A 21,650-nucleotide genomic window follows, 5' to 3' on the forward strand; every position below is an offset into this window, starting at 1 on the left:
TATGCATTGCACATTATCGAGATTCAAGAAGTAGGACCTGCACAGAATAACAGAATAGAACAACCAATCGTTTAGTGTTTTAAGCATGACACAAACAACATCAGGGATAGTATCTGATAATAAAATTGAGAATGGAAATGGGGAATGTGGCAAAGAGACAACAACCCGACCAAAGAACAGAAAACAGCAGAAGGCCACCAATGGGTCTTCAATACAGCGAGAAATCTGAACATATCATGCAAACTTCTCCAGGACTAAAATACATTTAAAGTAATATTGACGTTGAACGAACAACAATTAATCACTTATGTGTTATGTGTCACTTATAACGGTGTGTACATATTGAAATGAATATAACACTTTATAAATTTCGTGCGTCAGAAACGCTTAAAATTTATAAATCTACCTTCGTCGAGAACGCTGCTCAAAACTTTAATCCATCAAGGATCTTGAATACATGAATAAGAGAGGAGTTATATATTGACAAACTAATACATTCTTAATTAGAAACATGCAGATGACATTAAACATCAGATGTTAACTCCGAAATTGTATACATTTAAATATCTTAACATATCCGATGTATGCCATTTCCCATTCGCTCCTCTTGCATCTAACTGCATAGAATACTGTGTTGTATTGTAAAATATATTTTGATGTACAATGTTGTCCCTACCACCTCCGATGTTTACATGAACGTCGTTCTGAAATAGACAGGAAGTTGATATTTGACATCCAGATGAGAAATTAAATTATATATCTACATCTGTATTTTAAGCTATACGCTAAAAATAAAAAATATTCGTTGTTTTATTTATCCTAGCTATAAACCCTCTCTTTTTTCGCTTGTGACATCACCAAATCTTTACTTTTAATTACAACTTGTACATGTAATGCGAAAGGTGCATTTTGTCAACCAAAAACTACTAATTATTCCTTGACAACTGAGTCCAACCTCGATATTTGGTTAGGTTTGTGTTACTTAAACTTTAACTTACTCTTCGATTTCGTACTTTATATGACCCTTTTTGCGAGCGTCACTGGTTTATCTTATGTAGACGAAATGTGCGTTGGCGTATGATATTTTAATCCAAGTATCTCTGATGAGTTCATTTGCTATGAATGGTTTAGTGGACAGTTTCCTTTTTCATCGTATTTTTTCTTGTGCATGGGGTTGTCTATTTTCATTCGACTTATGATGTAAAATTGAATCCTTTGTTTCTTTTCCCTTTTTTTCGAGACATTATAGACCGATATAAACTGATGTTAGAAATAAAATAAACTCTTCTGAAATAGAAATATCACTACCTTCACACCATAAGTGCACCTTTTTACTAGGAGTTATTCCTTGATATGTACTATTTGTTGTTTCCATTGTAATGAAATGAATAAGATGGTTTTTGCGTCTTTTATTAGTAAATTGGACGGTGTTGTTTTACATTGTTAGTGAATTGTGTGTTTTTGGAGTCATATGTTAGCGAATTGGGCGATTTTAAAGTCCATGTTAGTGAATGGGTTAGCTTTAGCGTCCTTTGTCAGTCTCATATAAGATTTATTGCCTTTCAAGTCTGTAGTAAGATGGAGGTTTTGTATAGTGAAAATGTGTTTTCGTGTAGAATTTTCTTGAATTTTGTTTGTTTTTTGTTCATGTTGTATTTGAATTATTATGTATTGTCTCTATGGTGTTGTCTTAATTTCAAATGATTGATCTTTTAACGTGATGTTAGTTACTGAAAATCATTCTAAATGCATTTCAAAATAACAAAAAATATTAAAATATAATCAGTACGAAAAACTTAAGGAAGGGGATGAAACGTCGTTAAAAAAGAAAACATGAATTACGAAATCAAACAATAAATCTTGACGGTGAGCTGTACGAATTGATAATGAATAGTCTTCCATTAATTAGTAAATACGCTTGATTTTATAGATTTCGAGATTTTCGAGTGTTACACTGTTCAAACATATTTTTACGAGATTAAACAGCCCTTGATGTTTCCACATACTTTTTCCCTCGCAGCTTAATCGTTATTTTTCTACATATGTTGTCTTTTTTATAAAGACGTTCTTTCAGCCATGGTTTTGTTTGATTATTATTGACTTATACATTTTTTTTTATTGCTCCTTGCTTTTAAATCATATACATGTACTTTAAGCCATATATTTGGCGTATTCTTATTATTTACTTTATGGAAATCATTTTGTTTAATGACATACATGATTAAAAACGTTGTGTTCTATCAGTACACCTGAAAGTTGGTCGTCCAGCATTATACCTCTGACGTCGGCACCAGGAACCAGTCGTCGTGTATCTTGGATATGATTGTATCTTATAACATTACCTCTCTACAAATTATGATATAGTTTTTCATTTAAATGTTACTTTATAATTGTAACCTTAACACTATTAACATTATTGATAAATTGATTGCTTAAAACTCAATGGCTATTATGTCTTTACTGATATAAAACATAACGAATTAGAGAATCCTGGTCTGGTGTCACGGTTTGATATGTAAATCTTGAATTGCTGCTAATACTAGAAGGGCTATTTGATAAAAGCGGGAATTTTATCTCTGTAAAGGTTGCTTCAACTTCCTAAAGTTATAGAAAGATGTTTTGTACAGTGAAAATATCGGGACAATCTCCCAAAACGTGTTTGGCACTGGATTTGGCTGCGTAATTAAATATAACTCATAGTGAAAAAAACTGCACATTCGGAAAGGATCTTTTCCAAAGAGAAATCGACAAGAAACTTCCCTTCCTTGTCTTCTTATCCTATAGCTATGTTTTCTTATGCCAATTTTAGGAATTTTTTACATTTTGATATCGTTGCTTTTCTGTTAGAATTGTGACATTTTGTTTCTATCGCATTGTCACCATTTTAACACTATTACTTTCATATTGTATCATTTTCATATTGTCACTATTTTTTTGTTTCCTGATATTTGAATCACTCCACTATGATACTGATTTAGATGCTACAAAAATAAATCGTTTTACCGTTTTTATTTTGGAACAAATCTTTGATGATGGAACTCAGACCTATCTCACTTTAAACATAATTAACGTGAAACTTCTTAGAAGTCGCGATTTGTTACCAAATTTTATAGTTTTTAGCTTTGTATTTAGTAATCGATTTTTCACCAAAAAATATCATTTAAACTCTAAATCAAGCTACGGATTCCTTACCCATGAAAAATGGCGTCCAGACTGAATAGCTCCACAATCACTTGCTTTTAAGCACATTTTAGATATATGGTTGTACTCGAATATGTGATCATTTCCCTGAAATCGTATGCATACTAGAATATGTCTAAAACTATATATTGCATTCTTAACCAGAGATGTGTACCTACATATTATTACAGAACATCAATCTCAATGTTTAGAAACGTATCATAAGTAATTTACAGTCATTTGAAATTGATACTAAGATGGAAAATTAGGAGAAAGTCCTGGAGTTTGATTTTCTAAACAGTATATATGCAGATGCATGACGATTTTTCTTTGGTGTCGCTCCTTTGATTTCTAGTTTTAATCAAGCAATGTTAACCTCTGAACTTCAGCCTACATGCATAATCTAGTTTCCTATCCTATATTTTGCAATTCGTTCGGGTAAATCTAGAAATTTTAGCAAATACAATAATATGTTCATGTCATTTCTCTTTATCAACTAAATATGAATTAGTATATTTTCAAATTGTGTAAAAGAGCGACGAAAGATAACAGAGGGACATTCAAACTCATTAGTCGGAATTAAACTGACAACACCATTAGATTAAAAAGAAAAAGACCAACACACAAACAATAGTCCTTGCTCCGGAAGGGTGATCAGATCCTGCTCCACATGTGGCACTCGTCGTGCTGCTCATGTCAGTACAAACCCGGTAATATTCGTCAAAAGGGGACGGGATTGCAGTTACAACTTGAGGAACATATCCGCTATCATCTGTGAAACGGATATTTAATAACGATCACCCAACCCGTGATGGCGTCCGTAAAACATACGAAGGGATGATTTCAACTTCATCACTTGAAACTCTAAGTTTAATAGCTTCCTTGTGAGCAGCAACCCTCTAACAAGGAAATCCGGTCAAAAACACCAACGTATCTCACTGAAACAAAATCATAAAAAAACATTTCAATATGCTGTTATTCATTGCTTTTCTTTGCTTGTTGATTTATTTTTTCTGAGGTTTTGGTTGTTCTTACTTAGTGATAATAATTTCTGTTATTTGTTCTGTATTATTTGTTATTAGTATCTTTATACAACATATACTTACTCTAATGTCAATTCCTTTGTATGATCCTTTGAACAAAGTATTGTGATGCACGTGTATACCAACTCCATCAACACTTATACCGTCACTCCCTACATATTCCACTCTACCAAAGTAAGATATGATATTATCCGATACTTCGTTTCCAGATGGCGTAAGTGTAGTCTGGTCACCACCTGTATTCAATAGACGAGAAAAATATTTGAATATTGTTGGAAAATAAAGTATATAGTAAATGCGCGAATTATGTGAGTTAGGTGTCTCGCGTTTTGTCTACACAAGAATCATCAGTGGCACCAAATCGAACCATCTGACAAAAGTTTAACCTGACACAGGAGTGACGGACGAACAGACGACGAATGGATTTATGGACGGACGGACCAACAGATGCATAGGCAGAACAACAATAAGCTATTCTACGATCGTAAGCGGGACATAAACATTATAATATATAGTCATGTTTTCTGGTCATGCGGTGTCACTCTCAACTAGTTATTGGAGAAAACAAGTTCAAGTAGTTAATGTAGTCAGATAATATTGCCGATTGTAAGAAGCTTATTCTTTGTTTAGTAGTATTCAAAGGAAAGACAACAATATAGAAAATATAGAAAAATTGTAAACATTGCAGCAACTAGCTGACACAAAAGAAAAGGAATATGTCATCAGACATTATGAGTACCTACCAGAAATACTTATTCCACCATCACCATTTCGAATATCACATAAGTTGACTTTAATGTTGTTTCCTTTACAGGATATACTATCTGATCCTAAAATGTACGTGGGAAAGTATTTGAGACAACTAAAAGGACTTAAGGTAGATGGGGTGTCTAAATTATAATCCATAGAATTTTTTAATAATTTGCCAAATAGTAGGTTATATCATGCTTTTTAAAGAAAAATAATAAAAAGAATGGGTCACGGGGCTTATTTTCACGCTACAGGTTGTGCAAAATTAACAGATTTTGTATAGATTATGCATGGAAAACCCAATTTTCTGCCATAAAACGAAACCTACACCATAGAATTTTGAGATAAAATATGAGAAGATGGCTCTAATAGTATGCTTTCAGATAAGAAAAAGAAAAAATGAGGTCACGGGACCCGTTTTCTTGCTACATAATAAAATATGTAAATTACTAACACATTCTATTGTAAAAGTAACTTTATCTGAATTATCTGCCCTTATATTTGAGTTGCCTCCCCTTATGAGGCAAAGTTGGAAAAAATAGAATCAAACAAAAGTATTCTGTTTTTCTGTAAAATACAACCATAAATATGACAAATATATCATTTTCTCTATTGAAATGAAAATTCTTACACCTAAATTACCTACTACTCTCAAAATTTGCACCTTTTATCAAAGATCTAGACCGATTGTTTTCTTGTATTTTAAAATTCAAGATGGAAGAAGACACCCTATCTACCTTAAAAAGAAATTCCATGCGCGCTAAATCAAAATGTTGTTATCGATATCTTCGTTGTGTTTTTATTAAGATATTTTAAGCAAATCCGCATCTGTTAATTGCAATTCGTTGTTAGTGCCGTAATCGTGAAGAAGAATCGGTGCATTTTTTTTATACTTTTGAAAGAGATTTAAAAGGTTTTTATTATTCAAAAGGACTGCATCATATTTTCAGATCCGGAATCCTCCACTTAAAATACGTATATGTGATTTATTAATATCAAAGTAATTTTTGTATTAACCCTCGATGGAACAATTGCCATTTGACGCTGTACATGATTAGTAAAATATATTACTCTACCTGTATTTTGAATCTTCATACGTGTTATTGTGAGGTTTTGTACCTTGTTTGCATGTAAACCATTTTGTCGACAGGCTTCAACTACAAAACCTTCTAGTACAATATTCGAAGAACTCCATATTATACTGTATTTATTAAAAGAAATTTTCACATTAGATTATTTCAAGTACAAATTTCATCTTTACTACAGTATAACAAAGAATATGCCGCAATCTTATTAAATAGCTAGATAAAGTGAACTTTAATGGTTGTCATATGTATGAAATATGCTACCTTCAAGTATCCAAAATGAAGGTATGCTATCAGAGCTTATGGACAAACAGGAAAGTGTTTAGTCTAGGCACAGATACGTATTGCAGTAAACAAATTGGAATTATCTGAACTAGAAATTATCATAACCATGTCCTGACAGGGTAAACGTCTCTAGTTATTCATCCCTCGCATGAATTGAGATCCTAAGCTCGTGGAAAGTTTAGGCCCTAGTGTTTAGTGCTTATTTCTATCAAACCAAATTAAGGGGAATATTTTTTGATGTGTGTACATTACACATGTGTTACCATTTGTGGCGTTGGGTTGCTGTCCAAATATCACAATCCCTACATCTTCTCTTATTGATATATTTAGTGTAACTTTTTCCAAACGTAAATCTTTTTCAAACAAAGTATTGATCATATAGATGCAGTAAATATTCTTAAAACAATATAAGCTCTGTTATTGTACTGTCAACACCGTTTTTTTACAATGTAGATGCGATGCAGTATAATAGGTTTTGATTGACACAATTTGAGCAAGTGTTACTTCCCATTTATCACCATTTTGGTCAAAGTGAACAAATTCTTTCATAAATCAGCCAAATTCAACTTGATTTACTGTCTAATAGACTTTAGAAAAGTTGTTTTCTGAACAATTTAAAATTTTTGTAGCCTTTCTTGAACACCATAATCTAGTAAAGATTTTTTATCCAACTTGTTTGTAATCAAAACATGTTTCAATTTGTTTAGTCTAAAAGGAAAATCAGCAGTATACCCTCCAAAAGGCAGTCAAAACAATTTAAACTCAAATTACATCTTATCGAGACCTATCTATACCTTGCTCTTTCATAGCACTTCAATTCCATGCCTGTGATTTTTCTTTTATTGCAAAAACGGTATTTCTCAAGCAGATCAGAATTTGGTATCATTTCCTTTTGCTGTTCAATCTTTTAAATGAAGTCAGAAATTCAGTTAGTTTTAGTTTAAGTTCGGATCACATTTCCCGAAAATAACAGGTTTTGTACAAAAAACGAAATAATGTAATAATATTATATGTGTTCTAATAAAGCAATCATACTCAATGCATGTCGGAACTATCGAAGCATGTATTTGGTCTTTTTCTGTGTAAGGTGCATCTTTACTTGGCCATACATATAAAACACCATTTTCACGATCAACGAAATATTCACCCTGAAAATTAAAATAAATTGTTTGTTAATTTCATTTCTGTTAGTTACTGTCTGCAATAACTGAGTCCGTATTTAAAACATACCTGAGTTAACAACTATGACTTTGAAAGGACAGAAAAGGTGTCTACATTTCACTTAATTAAAACCTAAGGTTTGACTGGTACAGGATGTCCTATTTTATTTTGGATTTCTTCCGTAAGCCAATAAGGTTCATGACGAATGTCGTTCGTTTGACTGTATAGAATTGCAGTCAGGCTTAGCCAAGCCCCTTCATATTTTTACAAACAAAATCAATCAATCAATCCATGAATTGTTTGTTATTTCATAAGTATAGCATATTTTGCATTCAGGTATGGAATCACTGATTCGGGACCGATTAGAAAGACCATACAAGAAAGTAGTTCATATTTAACAAAATAGTTTCTACGCATAGCTTTTACTTTTGCAATATGTAAAGAATTAAGGTCATGTTTCTATCAAATGATAACTTAAGGACTTGGGATAGTTGTAGAACCCGTGTCCATTTGTTTTTTTTTTTTATTTACAACAAGCAAATGAAAAAATACGAACGCATAGAAGAATGTTAAAAGATAAGTTCTCGAAGTATAAATATGGATCATTTTATTTTTTTATTGTTTTTATAGTTCAATGACGAATGAGTTGTCTTTTATTTGTTTTGATCCATAATATAAAACTTTCTGTGTCTCCAAGTTGACCAAAATCCTACAACTTGTCAAATCTCAGCTGAAAAGACCAAAACACAGCATGATCTAGGTTCATTCTAATAGAACCATGAATAACCTCCCTGTAGTAAAGTCACTATGAAAAAAGAACAAAAACCCTATTGTGCAAAGGAACACCCAAAATAGACTGCCGATATAACAGCTCATATTTTTGTAAGGCATACATTATACTAATGTGGAGTTTCGATGAATAAAGGCAACAGTAGTATACCGCTGATCAAAAGTCATAAATCGATTGAAAGAAAACAAATCCGGTTACAAACTAAAACCGAGGGAAACACATCAACCATAAGAGGAAAACAACGGAACAACAGAAACACTGAAGTGCAACAAAAACAAACGCCAACATACATAGAAATGGACTATTTGATAACAGCTGTCATATTCCTGACTTGGTACAGGACGTTTTAAGAAAAAATGGCTAACAGGCTAAACAGGCCAACCGATACATGATAATGATAGGAAAAGTGAAAGGAAGTATGCTTACCGGTTCGTCGAGTTCAGACATAACATTGACAAACCGGAAATAACCGCCTTGACGATTAAATCTGACAGCTGTTGGATTGACCGCATTATAGTGACCTTAAAAACATAAATAGATCAACCAGAAACTTCTTTAACTTGTCAAAATAATGTTTTCGTCAGTTTTATAATCCTACTGCACAATTTATTTATATTGTATTTAGTTGGGTTGATCATCTTATCATTATTTTATCATAAATTGTAATCGAAAGAATTATGCAATATTGTTGTATGTATCACTGTACCGGTGTTAATGGTAAACATATGATTCGTTTTTCTTTTTGTATTGTTTTCATACGCCCATTTCATACTGTGTATATGCATGTTTCAGTCAGAATATTATCCTTGTTCATAAAATAAGTCGGTATTGTAAACTATACTTCGTCTCTCTTTGAACATGTTGAAGTTACCAACTGATTTTCTAAACTTCTAGATTTAGAATAGTAGTCATATACAAATGCGCCGTGAAAACACGAAACGTCCGTCATAAGGATTCAATCTAAAACGTTTTGTAAAATATTGAATAAAAAATTGATTGTGTACACTAAGCGATTTTTCTCTCTTTTTCATAGTTTAACGTCGAATCTCTCTGTAAGAAGAAAAAAGAAATTTTGATAAAATATTCTGACTCTAAGTTAATAACTATTGAAATTAGTGTAGTATTTACAAATATTCAAGGATTTTTGTACTCCAGAAATAGATTAGCATAACCTGCAGAATAGTTGGTCGAAAATGCCCTCCAACTACGTACTCTACTTGGCCTTTTAGTTTTTATATTCGGGCGTCACTGATAGCCGGGTCTTTTGAGTATAAACGCGCGTCTGACGATATTTTTTAATTCTGGTGTCAATGATGAGTTTATTTAAATCTGAACGACAATCAATGAAAATCGTTTAAATGTATGCAGAACATAGCACACAATTCAAAAAACGGTTATTTGAAATTAGTCTATTAAGGAAGTGTGCGGAACACACGGAGCATAGCGTTAGTTCTTCGTTAGTAACTGCTTTGAAGTGTTTTTGTTGAAAATTTAAAACAATAATATATAGTGATACATTTATTAACATAAACCATGATTTAAGAAAATGATATCGCATACCTGGTCGTAGGCCAAATTTTGTTTTGCTAGCCAATGTAATATTTTTGTTCCCAGGATCAAGATGTTGTATTTTGATGGCAAGGTCTGCCCAACTCCACATCCTACAAGTACATGTGATACTATCTTGTCTTAGCAAGAAGATAAAAACCATGACAGAAGTATGATACACTGCGTAGTACACTCTCTGGTTTAAATTCATTCTCATTTTCTTTTATGTCGGGGCCTTTTAAAGCCGTCTGTACCGTTTGAGTTGTATTCATTGTAAAAGGCCATATGGTTGCGTATAATTGCTTAATTCCCCTTACTTTGAACTCCGGATAATACTTTCATTTTGGCAATCATACCACTTTTGTTCAATTATATATTATACAAACGATAGACAGAAAACGAAGGCTCAAACAATCGTAAAATAAATCGTTCTTGAAATATTTGAATATAAACTGTACTATTTAAGAACAAATAGATGATAACAACGAGATGTTATCAATTTACGTGAAATATGGTGAAAAAGTTGACTGCATGTTGACGAGGCCTTAATTTTTAGTATATTTAGAAACATGAACGAGGTAAACCATACACTCCTTGGTTAGAATTGACTATACGTTTGGTCCTTTTTGTTTTTCATCAGCTCTTCGACGTTTTATTATCTGTTGGATTTCGGCCATGAGCATCACTTAAATAATAATAATTGTCAAAATGCGCAATTGGAATCGTCAATGCTATTGATATTCACCAGAATCCATGTGCCCAGACATCGTGTTCATTATGCCATTGTTTTGGTCTGTCAGACAGGTAAGTGAACGATCTGCCATCACTGTAATTTTGATTAATATTGATATAGTCCTGAAGTATAAAATATGAACAATATATCTGAAAAGTAGCACATCAACATGTCAAGACAACAAGACCTTCCCTTAATGTCGTCAAATTCCAGGAGCATGATACTAGGAAAATATGCCATTCTAATCAAAATGAACTTCGTATATAGAAATAAGGAGATGTAATATGATTGCCAATGATATCCTTATACAATACATTTCACATGAAGTGGATGTAAGCAATTTTAGGTAACCGTTCGGCTTTAAACAATGAGTAAATTCAAACCTTATAGTTGACTATAAAAGCTCTTGACATAAAAAAAAATGATACAATACAAACGTGGAAACTTACGGCCTAATTTATAACAATGCATTTTAAGAAAAACTAATATGACAGACATGAACCAAAGACAACCACTGAAAAACAGCCTCCTGACTTAGGACAGGTGCATGTTTATATAGAATGTGGTTGGGTAAAACATGTTTCAAGGCGCCAACCCTTCTCCTAAGCTGTGACAGTGGTGTAACAGTACAACGTAAGAAGAAACTATATAAATCATTTGAAAAGGTCCTAACTCGTCCGATCGATTCAAAGCAGAAACAACACCTAATAAAAACACAGATCGGTATTAATAATCCCTAAAACACAACGACATAAAGTAGATATTAGAGTACTTGTAGGTACTTACAGGTAGTTCAAATCCCAAAAAAGCAAATGAAAAAATAATGCATCTTAGACTGGAATATCAGTATTTTAACATCAAACACTCAATGACGTCTTTATTTGTCAGAGAAAAACATGACCTTGTGCAATGTCAAATAATAGGCATACATTTTCGTATTAATTTTAGAGGCATCATTGCACTCTTTGGAGAATTTGAAATTCGCGATTATTTGCACCTATGTTCAACACAATATATAATTTATGGTGTTCCATCAAATTCATGCTGAATCGACGACCAAATCGCATTTTAGGCAAATTTTATTAATTTTCACCGTGATCAGATTGTGGAAACTGTAAGCTGACAAACTCTATGGGGAGTTTAAATTTAAAACGAAATGCAATTTGTTTTTGTAAATACTGCTTACAAAATTAAGGACATGTTCGAAATCGTCTATTTACAAGTTTCATGTTGCAAATAAAAAACAAAACAATGGGTTCTGGTAAATGTCTTGCGGTCTAAGTAATTCATGTTTTACTAGCTTTTAGACACTGAGGTTGTGAGTTCAAATCACACACGTTGCAAGTGCATTTGTCTCAATCTTGATAGACGAAGATTGTCAATTTTCCTACAGAAGGGTGATGGTTCTCTCAATGCATTCCGACTACCTCTACCAATAAATATTGACCTGCAAGACATAGTGAAATAGTGCTGAAAGAGTTTTAATCACCGATCAGTGAATCAATTTATTCTTGGAAGAGTGTCAAAATTGTCGAAGTTTGGCGCCTTTTTTAAGTAAAGTCAGTTTTAACGTAATTTTTTACATGAAACTTATAAATTTTATTTATATAACTTACTGCTTTCCTATTAAGGTAGAAGAAACCCTACATACTAACATGTTTTGACAGTTTGCATCCTCAATAGGACTTCTAGTTTGATCAAATTCAATATCGTGTAAATTTGTCCACTCAATGCTTTCAGTCATTTGAATGTTGTCTGTTCCAAGAGTAGTTAGTTTTAATGCTGCATTACTGCGTTGTAAATGAGGCATTCTAAGTAATAGGTTTTTACCATCTGTTTATTTGAAGGTTTGGATTTATTTGGCCGTATACTTTTGAAATAAGTTTTGTTCACGATTGATTACAACATATCGAAATTATGAGAGCCACTGCTCTTTTGTTTCTTAGTTAGAAATACAACCAATACTTAAATAGGCACAATTGGCGAAATCATGATAAAAATAAAGCTGTAAGATACCGATGGAACATTCCAACCACATTAGTCAACAGGAACTTACAACCTATGGCGAAAAACGAAAAACGACAAAAATAAACGAATTTCACAAAACTCTACATAGAAACATAAAACTTAGCAATATGCATATCTGATCTCAGTTGCTCTAAAATGATAGGCAGATCCTGCTCCACTAGTGTAACTCGTCACTCAATATCACATATATATGACAGAGTTGTTTATGTTTCAATCAATCGTGTTTAAACTTACCTTATTTGGATATCTAGCCAACGTTAACGGTTTTTCATTCTCAAAAATTTCTAAAGGTGCAAGGTGCTTAGAATGAAATCCAAATGTTTGAAGAGTTCCAAGATCTGTAATTCCAACATCAGACAGTCGAACTTGAAGAACCTAAAACATTTACCAATGTAGTATGTGTTGTTCATCAATCGAATATAATGACATGATTTGACCCAATGGCATTTGTAGGAGATTGAAATAAAGTCGTAACTAATATAAACACGTAAATAATTCCACCTGACCATACGTTCGCGTTTGCCTAAATCACCAAAACGGTAACCATGCAACTTATTTCTCCACGTTGATATGGTAACCTTGTCGGAAATCCCGCATTATGTTAATAAACATTACATATGAATATGCAGCTGAATTTCAGTTTTTATTACATATTTGTTTACACATACCTATAGAATTATAAACAATCAAAATATTTGTCACCTGTGTTGTGTAATGAAAGGTTAATGCTGACGCCATTTTTTTCAAATTAAAAATGTATTTTGCTGTGAACCAAACAAATTGGATTATGAAGTTATCGGACAGTTTTATTCATTAAAGATAGCTTAATGAATCAAAGATGAGAATCCTCAATCTCCGTTCATCGCTCCTTCCCGTTCCGTATACTTAGTAAACTACACTACAATATTCAGTGTAATGATACGAAGAAAGTACGAAACGGATGTGAGCTCTACGCCGGAGGTTTGAGTAGACTATGTCAATGGGACAGCAACCTTACAATGTAATGCAAAAGACAGTCGAGGTCATATATAACAATGAATGTATGTCTAAACAATATGTCCCAAAATCTAAAAAGAAGGCATTCAATTGCACAGCCTATCAAATATCTGCTGTCTTGTCGATCAAAGAAGGTTCGTGTGTGGTTTCAAACGGTAGGATTCATCCATGCAGGTCCTTTCCATATTGATTAAAGGGAATGACTTTTATATTTGGAGGTTAGGAGAAACCAAGACGCCACAAAAATTCATTGTTGCAGAAAGAATATCATCATAACAATTATGTAGAAAAGTAATCAAATACTTGGCATTGAACATGACGACCAACATACGACCAGAATTGAAGTCATATGTATGTAACAAATTCGGATCTAGAGTCTTCAGTGGTTGAACTGTTAACTTATTTGATTTCAATTTATGCAAGAAGATTATGAATTAAGTGCCAAGGTACCAAAAAGACAAAACATTTATTGAAGTTTTGGTAAAAATACTTTAAAATTCTTCAACGTTGTACGCCAGTAATATTATTCTTAAGTAAAAATTATATACATTTGCAATGACTTATTTCCAAATGATGATATTGGTGATACACAATTATCCCGTTTAGAAATCTATATTTTGTGTTATTAAAATTTGCTGTAAAAAAAAACTTGAAATTATTTAAAATTAAGGAATGTATCTCCCTCATGCAAAGCTCTGATTCCTTGCCCGGCTTTGGCTATACTGTTCTGTTCTTCAACTGAAGAGACATTTGTTGTCAAAATGCACATTTGGTACAGAAAAAAATGGTACCGTTATATTATAATAATAGCTTTCTTTTGGTAACAAAAACATGTTCTTTAGAATGCCTCATTGTTGTACATCGGTAATAATTGTTTTAGTGAAAATCATTAACATTTGCAGTGAGTTCAATATTTCTTAATGATTATATTGGTGAAACACGATTATACAAGTTATGATAGAAATCTCTTACAATATCTTTCATCGATCATTGCATACAACTAATGTATGTACATGTATATTTTTAATAGTTATCATGATGCACTGTATCAAGATGTTTGCCATTTAATAATATTTTTTTCACGCAATAGGATTCCATAAAATTATGTTAAAAAGACAAGATTTACTTTGTTCCTTGCAATCGACGGTAACCGTTGTCGAGAACCTGCATCGATCACACTTTTAAATGCAGAAGACTTTATTCTTTTTCCTCCAATCTATAAATAAAATGTTAGATACAAAATAGTTATTTTGTACATAAAGACATATAAAACAGTTATAGTATGTCTGTATAAGATCTGTAAAACGACTCTTTAAAATACATACTTTATATTTTCAAACACAGTATGCCTGTTAAGACAGCTGATATAAACGCTAAATATGTAGCTAAAAATGCGAAACAAACAAAACAATCTGGGTAAGGATTGAAATGTAATAAGCTAAGATGTCAGTTTTCGTTGATGCGTATTTTGTGAATCACTTGGTTTCCTTGTTATTGAAGTATGAAATCAATTCACGCTGTTTGTTTTTAATTTTACCGTAGGCCTAGATCCGAGCCTTGGCTCACACTGTTCCCGTCATTTTTCATTTTGCCATGACCTGTTTGCAATCACTTACAAGAAAATTCTACTTCGCCATTACAATGGCTAATTTTATCAATCTTGAAAATGGAAGCCATTGAAGAGATTAGCTCCTGCCTACCGACAAATTAATCAACATTGCATCATTTAGAAGTCACGACGCTTTTTTTATGCAAACATATTACATACTCTGTTTTATGACTCATTACAAAGGTAATTAACGTTTTTTTTTGTTACTGTGAAAGTATAATTATATCATTCTACTAGGCTAAATATAGAAGGATAATAAGTATTTCTGCTTTATAAATGTTCAAGACACAACAGTTAACTATAACAAGCCTGAACCTACAATGATGTTTTCGACTCTATCTTTTCGATACAATTACTGCCCATTTTAAGATTTCTTTAAAAAAAACCGTTGCTTGGGCCAAAGATGCAAATAAATGTTTAGAAAAATCAATGTTTTTCTTTGTATGAAATTTATGTTTATGTACTGTTTTGTGAACATTTGACTTAAATTAAGAAAGTAGTCAGTGAATGGAAGTACGTTGCAGTAAACTGTAGTGATGAGTATTTCACGTTAAAGTTGTTATTAATACAATACCCCGTTACCCAGTACCAAGTCAGGTATATGACAGTTGTTGTCCATTCGTTTGATGTGTTTGAGCTTTTGATTTTGCCATTTGATTAGGGACTTTCCGTTTTGAACTTTCCTCGGAGTTCTGTATTTTTGTGATTTTACTTTTTACATCGACATTCAATTTGTTTATAAAAAATAAAAACAAATAGGAAAAAGTTAATTCATAAAAGGGAAGTCCATAAACACTGAAAAAATCACACGTTATCAACTAACGCACCGTATGTTCTGATCCTTACGTTGCTCGGTACTTATACATTCCGGCATTGTGTTATTGTGCTGTGGTAAATTCTTGTATTCTTGTCTTTTGTTTTTGTTAATGTACTTTGTCTATATACCTATTTTTTTCTTTGTTGACACATTTGTTTGTTTTATAGTGATTAAGGTTATAATACAATATTGACTGCTATACCCCTATTTTTGACAATTTCTACCTATTATGTCTGTTTATTTTATCCCCATATCGTTGTCAATAAAATTGAATTTTATGCGACTGTCATACAAGTAAGAGGTTTAACCAATTATAAAACTAGTTGAAATCCATCATTTTCTACAAAAAAAATTGCCTGCACTAAGTCCGGAATATGACAGTTGTTATCCATTCGTTTGATGTGTTTATTGTGTTTGAGCTTTTGATTTTACCTTTTGATTAGTGACTTTCCGTTGTGAATTTTCATCGGATTTCGGTATTTTTGTTTAAATTACTTTTTACTCTAATCATATCGACCTGCTAACATTGGTTTGTTGAAATATTTACAACTCACCACATGGACTTCCTGACCTTGATATGCCCTGATAGTTAGCTTCCTTGGTCTTATGTTATGAACTCGTAATGTTGACTCTAGCTCATAATATCCAGTTGTCAGTTCGATAAAAATGTCTTTGAAAATAAACATCAACAACAAATTTATGAAACAGTCTAAATTCAAAGAAATTAATTAAACTTTTTAATAATCACAAACTTGTAATTTGGTTCGCCAGACGCCGCGCGTTTCGTAGTGAAAAGACTCATCAGTGGAGCTCAAATCCAAACAATTGAAATTTCAATCACATACGAAGTTGAAGAACAGTGAAAACTGAAAACCATTTCGAATAAGTATTTCGACTAATTATACGTTTAATAAACTGTCAAGCTATAAAAAAGAGACGAAAGATCCCAGAGGGACTTTTAAATTCATAGATCAAAAATAAACTGACAACGTCATGGCTTAAAAAGAAAAAGACAAACAGACAATATATATATATATATATATATATATACAAAAATGAAGGCATCCATAATATGAAATATTTAATGTCAACACAAAAAGGCTAAATCCTAGACTTGTTATACCCTCGGATACTGGAACGATGAGAACTTAGCGGCATTTGTCTTTTTCACGAAATAAGAAAATTTGTTAAAGCGCGAGTATAGTGTTTTTGTTTGATTCAAATGGTTGTGTTTTAATAGCATACAATGATTTTACCTTTATCTCGCCTGCCTGGCTCGTCACTTTTCAAAAGAGCTTTTTCTATTGTCTTTACTGGATTTCCCAAGTCAGTTCTAAATATATAATGAATATAAATATATAATTGTAAATATATATTCTTCAAAATTGTATGAATTTCAAGATTAAAATGGTATTGCGGCAATGTTTAAATAAGACTATAAGTAGACAAAATATATTGACAAGTATTAAAAAAACGTGATAATATTATCCGACAAAGATTGTTCTATCTGTAACAAAAAAATGCTTATGATCTTACTTGAATAGCGTTATATACTACTTTACGGCGACGGTTAAAGTTACATATTATTTTTAGAATATTTTTAAAAGAAATGTTAACAAAGTTTCCTTATATTTATTTTGATAGAATAAATATCTCGTCTTCATTCATGTTGAATAATTTTAACATCCAGCCTGATTTAATAGTCATATACTTCTTGTTACCTTTACTGTGCAAAAACAAATGAATATTGCTAATCCAATTTGTTAATTGGAGTCGTGGCATTGTAGCCAATTTTGAAACGAATAATTTTCCCGAAATGTCATTTCAATATTAACATTAAATTCCGTCCCCTAGTATTGTTATCTTGATTACAAATAGCTTCATATTTAAGCAACACTATCGTTTAAAAACACCTACAAACATTGTTAGAATTCCAATAAACGTATCTACATTTGTCTGCTAATTTGTACATGTTGTATGCCGTTATTTAAAACTTCACATATTCCCGCAAAACAATACATCCAACTTTATACCATTTGACGTCATATTAATTAAATTGATAATTACTGATCATTGCTGACGTCAAAAGGTTATTCAGCGACACATATTGTCTCTCTGATTAGGATGTTTTAACGACGTTCACTACACGTGAGTGTCTTTCACGGTCGAATATAGAGTTAATCGGACACAATTCAGTTATATACCAAAAAGATTGAATATGTCAATGGGGCTTGAAAATAATTTGAAGAAAAAAGACAGAAACTGTATTTTTAAAAACTAACAATAAAAACTAAAAAAAATATCTGAGTTGTCGGGGTAAGCTTAAAAAGCCACAAAACCAGGTTCAACCCACCATTTTTTCTATAAATGTCCTATACCAAGTCAGGAATATGGCAGTTGTTAACTAATAGTTCGTTTCTATGTATGTTGCATTGTCTTTTGATTTGTTTTTTTTTTTTGCACTTCAGTGTTTCTGTTCTTTCCTTGATTTCCTCTAATAGTTGATTTGCTTCCCTCGGTTTTAGTTTGTAACCCGGATTTCTTTTCTCTCAATCGATTTATGACTTTTGAACAGCGGTATACTACTGTTGCCTTTATTTAATTTATGTAATTATGTTTATGAAAATATCTGTAATTATGTAATTAACTTGCGTTTCATTATCAATTTTAAGAATATATTTTCTTATAAATCATTTGAAATTTAATGCATCTGTGGTATAAGTATTCTAAATTCAATGTAACAGTTAGGGTGAGCTCCTATTTTACCAATTAAGGATCATAGCTGTTTATTGTTGGAAACTTTTCGCGGATTACTTCTATTCGTGTTTGGGTCACTGACGTCGAAAATTGTAGCATGAATGTTTCATGAATTCACATATCTTATTCCATCATCTTTCATCAGTTTTAAATAAAGAATGCATTTGATTTCCTCTGCCTTTTGCATCGACTTTCCGTGTTAAAAGTTATCATAAAAATTAGTGTCGTTTTAACTGAATTGATTCACTTCATGTACTGTAATCCAATTGTTTTGCAAATACTTTATTTCGCGTTTAGCCCTTCCAAGGCGTCTTCACGGCAATCTATATTCGCGATCTTCTAAATTTTGTTATCTATTTTCACAACGGTAGACATACATTGAAAGCATTCTCAACGATTTATATTCGCATTGTTTTCCTACTAGCGAAAGTCGCGAAATTAAATCGATCGCATAAATTAGTTGGTTAACAGTATTACTAGAAATTAGTTCTGCTATGATTCCTTGTTCGGGTTTGGTTGAACATCCGGTTCTTTTTGGTTAAATTAATACTTCAAAACTTGTATATGTTTTGGAATGTTTATTTTTGCCTTGAGCCTCACTGAAAAGATATTATTCGTCGGAATGCGTCTCTTGGGCTGTTTAAATGATTATATTAATGTTGTTAGTGCAGCTTTGGAAGCCAACTGAATAATCTGTCTTCCAGTATCAAAGACAAAGACAAAGGGAGGGCATAACAAAATGATCTCAACAGAAGGTTATTTGTCTCAGGGAGTTGAAAATAAGTTTTCAAACATATTAATGATATTAAGAATTGTAATGTATCTTCGATATTTTACTTTTCTGAAAACCAGCTTCTAGTTGGCGTTGACTATTTATAATTGACAATCCACCAACGGCTGCACAGATCTTCGGTTGTGTGAAAAGTGTTTAATACTATATAATTGATAATAAAAATCAAATAACAAAAATAGCGAACTCCATTATAAATTCAAAACAGAAAAATTAAAAGCTCAACTACATCAAACGAATGTAAAAGAACTGTCTCATTCCTGACTTAGTACAGGCATTTCCTTACGTAGATGAGGACTGTTAAGATCTTACCCTGTATTGTTGTCTGAACCATTTGGACTGACATATATATGGACAGTCTTTACATTTTCCAATAGAAAACCATGGTTGACATGTAGAATTAAAATAATTCCAATGAAAATAGAAGAGAACATGCTAACTTGCTACTAAAATTTTAGAACACAACGATAAGAAGTCTTATGAGGTTAAAATTCAGGTAACAAAAGTTTAACAGAACGTGTTATCAAACATACTACATGTTCTATCTCTGTTAAAAGTATTGCATGGTTTTCATATGTAATATAACATCGTTTTGTACTGTTTAAGATATACTGTTGTCTAAACCAAACATATTACTCATCATTGGCTTCCAAATATTCTGCTTTGAGCGTTCTTGATAAAGGTATATATTCACAAAAGAGTGTAGACGCTTGAAAGATGCATTTTCATTCTTAAAGCACCGGGTCAAAACCACTGCTTGCTAGTTATCAGTTCCCGAGGATATTATGATCTCAGTAGTTCAGTACTTTGGAACCGACATGATTTATAACAAACCTTTCTTAAATTGTCCGTTTATAAATGTTTAAATTAGGCAAAGCTAGTTAAACCTAAATGGATTTCGAAGTCCTTACATGTTGCGGTTCATACAGTTGTCATACATCATTTGCTTTCAAATTTTCGGCTTTAACGGTTCTTTTTGAATGAAAATCCAGAAAAGCGCTATCGGACGCAGGACAATTTTTAAAATGCTGCTTTAATTTTTGATTTGATGTATTCATGGATTACTGGTATTTAAAAACTGAATTCAGTACTCAACTAAATTATTAATAGCAAGAGAAGGTAACAATTGTTTATCATGTCTTTCTATTTTCTTTAGTATTTCCATCATATAAACTGTATACGATTATTGTATATATATATATATATATATATATATATATATATATATATATCCCTTGGCATATATATATAAGAAGATATGGTATGAGTGCCAATGAGACAACTCTCCATCCAAGTCACAATTTTTAAAGTAAACCATATTAGGGCAAAGTACGGTCTCCAACACGGAGCCTTGGATCACCACGAACAGCAAGCTATAAAGGGCCACAATAATGACTAGTGTAAAACCATTCAACAAATCGCATGATTTCCAAAAGGCTAGCTAATTGGTGTTATGTCATGGAATGCTTCTCCGGATATGTATGTATACATTTATTTCCCGTACCTGAGGGAGATATGCAGATTTGTTCACCCAAGAAAATTCATATTTCACGAGGGCATCGCCCGAGCGAAATATGATCTTCGCGGGTGAACAAATCTTCATATCTCCCTAAGGCCAAGGGAAATGAATGTTTTATTCCACTACCTATTCCTTTTTTACTTCCTGAATATAAAATATTAAATTACATCTTTCTTTCCTTGTCTGCTTGTTTTTATATCTTACACGACATTAACAATGATAATCAGTACCGATCAAAATTTAATCATTTATTGTTTATGTTTTGATTTAGATCTGAAATAATTTTGAAAACGAAATTACTATACTATCTCTAAAAAAATCCCGTTCAAACCGCTATAAACATTAACCGACGTTCAGAGGGGAATATGATACTCAGAGGGGAATATGAAGTTTTGTTCGACGTCACGTGGGATAGTCTCAACCAATCAAATGTTGATTTCGCTATGAATATTAACATGCAGTGGAATAATATAAGATAGTCAATATATTGTCAGTATGGAAGAAACTTTAGTTGTAGTATTACCGAAATGAAGTGATCAGCAATTGATTAGTCTTATGT

At 32.1% G+C, this 21,650-nt stretch overlaps 1 protein-coding gene across 4 annotated transcripts in view; it reads right to left on the reverse strand.

Moving 5' to 3' along the window:
• LOC127711025 (uncharacterized) overlaps nucleotides 1-20,008 on the reverse strand; it is a 35,183-nt gene extending 15,175 nt beyond the window's left edge. For 3 of the 4 annotated variants that reach the window (XM_052216966.1, XM_052216965.1, XM_052216967.1), the window contains exons 1-15: nucleotides 19,885-20,008; nucleotides 17,282-17,358; nucleotides 16,580-16,695; nucleotides 14,726-14,815; nucleotides 12,838-12,978; nucleotides 10,588-10,697; nucleotides 9,855-9,955; nucleotides 8,721-8,815; nucleotides 7,379-7,491; nucleotides 6,050-6,174; nucleotides 4,967-5,053; nucleotides 4,287-4,459; nucleotides 3,193-3,288; nucleotides 2,218-2,346; nucleotides 558-704 (exon numbers count right to left, since the gene is read on the reverse strand). In XM_052216966.1, coding sequence (XP_052072926.1) covers nucleotides 558-704; nucleotides 2,218-2,346; nucleotides 3,193-3,288; nucleotides 4,287-4,459; nucleotides 4,967-5,053; nucleotides 6,050-6,174; nucleotides 7,379-7,491; nucleotides 8,721-8,815; nucleotides 9,855-9,955; nucleotides 10,588-10,697; nucleotides 12,838-12,978; nucleotides 14,726-14,815; nucleotides 16,580-16,695; nucleotides 17,282-17,358; nucleotides 19,885-20,006 — 1,722 coding nt within the window. In that variant the 5' untranslated portion in view covers nucleotides 20,007-20,008. Of the gene's footprint in view, nucleotides 1-557; nucleotides 705-2,217; nucleotides 2,347-3,192; nucleotides 3,289-3,824; nucleotides 4,119-4,286; nucleotides 4,460-4,966; nucleotides 5,054-6,049; nucleotides 6,175-7,378; nucleotides 7,492-8,720; nucleotides 8,816-9,854; nucleotides 9,956-10,587; nucleotides 10,698-12,837; nucleotides 12,979-14,725; nucleotides 14,816-16,579; nucleotides 16,696-17,281; nucleotides 17,359-19,884 lie in introns of those variants that run through there. The other variant, XM_052216968.1, reaches the window with a different exon arrangement.
• Nucleotides 20,009-21,650: the final 1,642 nt, after the last annotated feature.

Source organism: Mytilus californianus, unplaced genomic scaffold (assembly GCF_021869535.1).
Source record: "Mytilus californianus isolate M0D057914Y unplaced genomic scaffold, xbMytCali1.0.p SCAF_8, whole genome shotgun sequence".
In the NCBI taxonomy this organism is placed as follows: domain Eukaryota; kingdom Metazoa; phylum Mollusca; class Bivalvia; order Mytilida; family Mytilidae; genus Mytilus; species Mytilus californianus.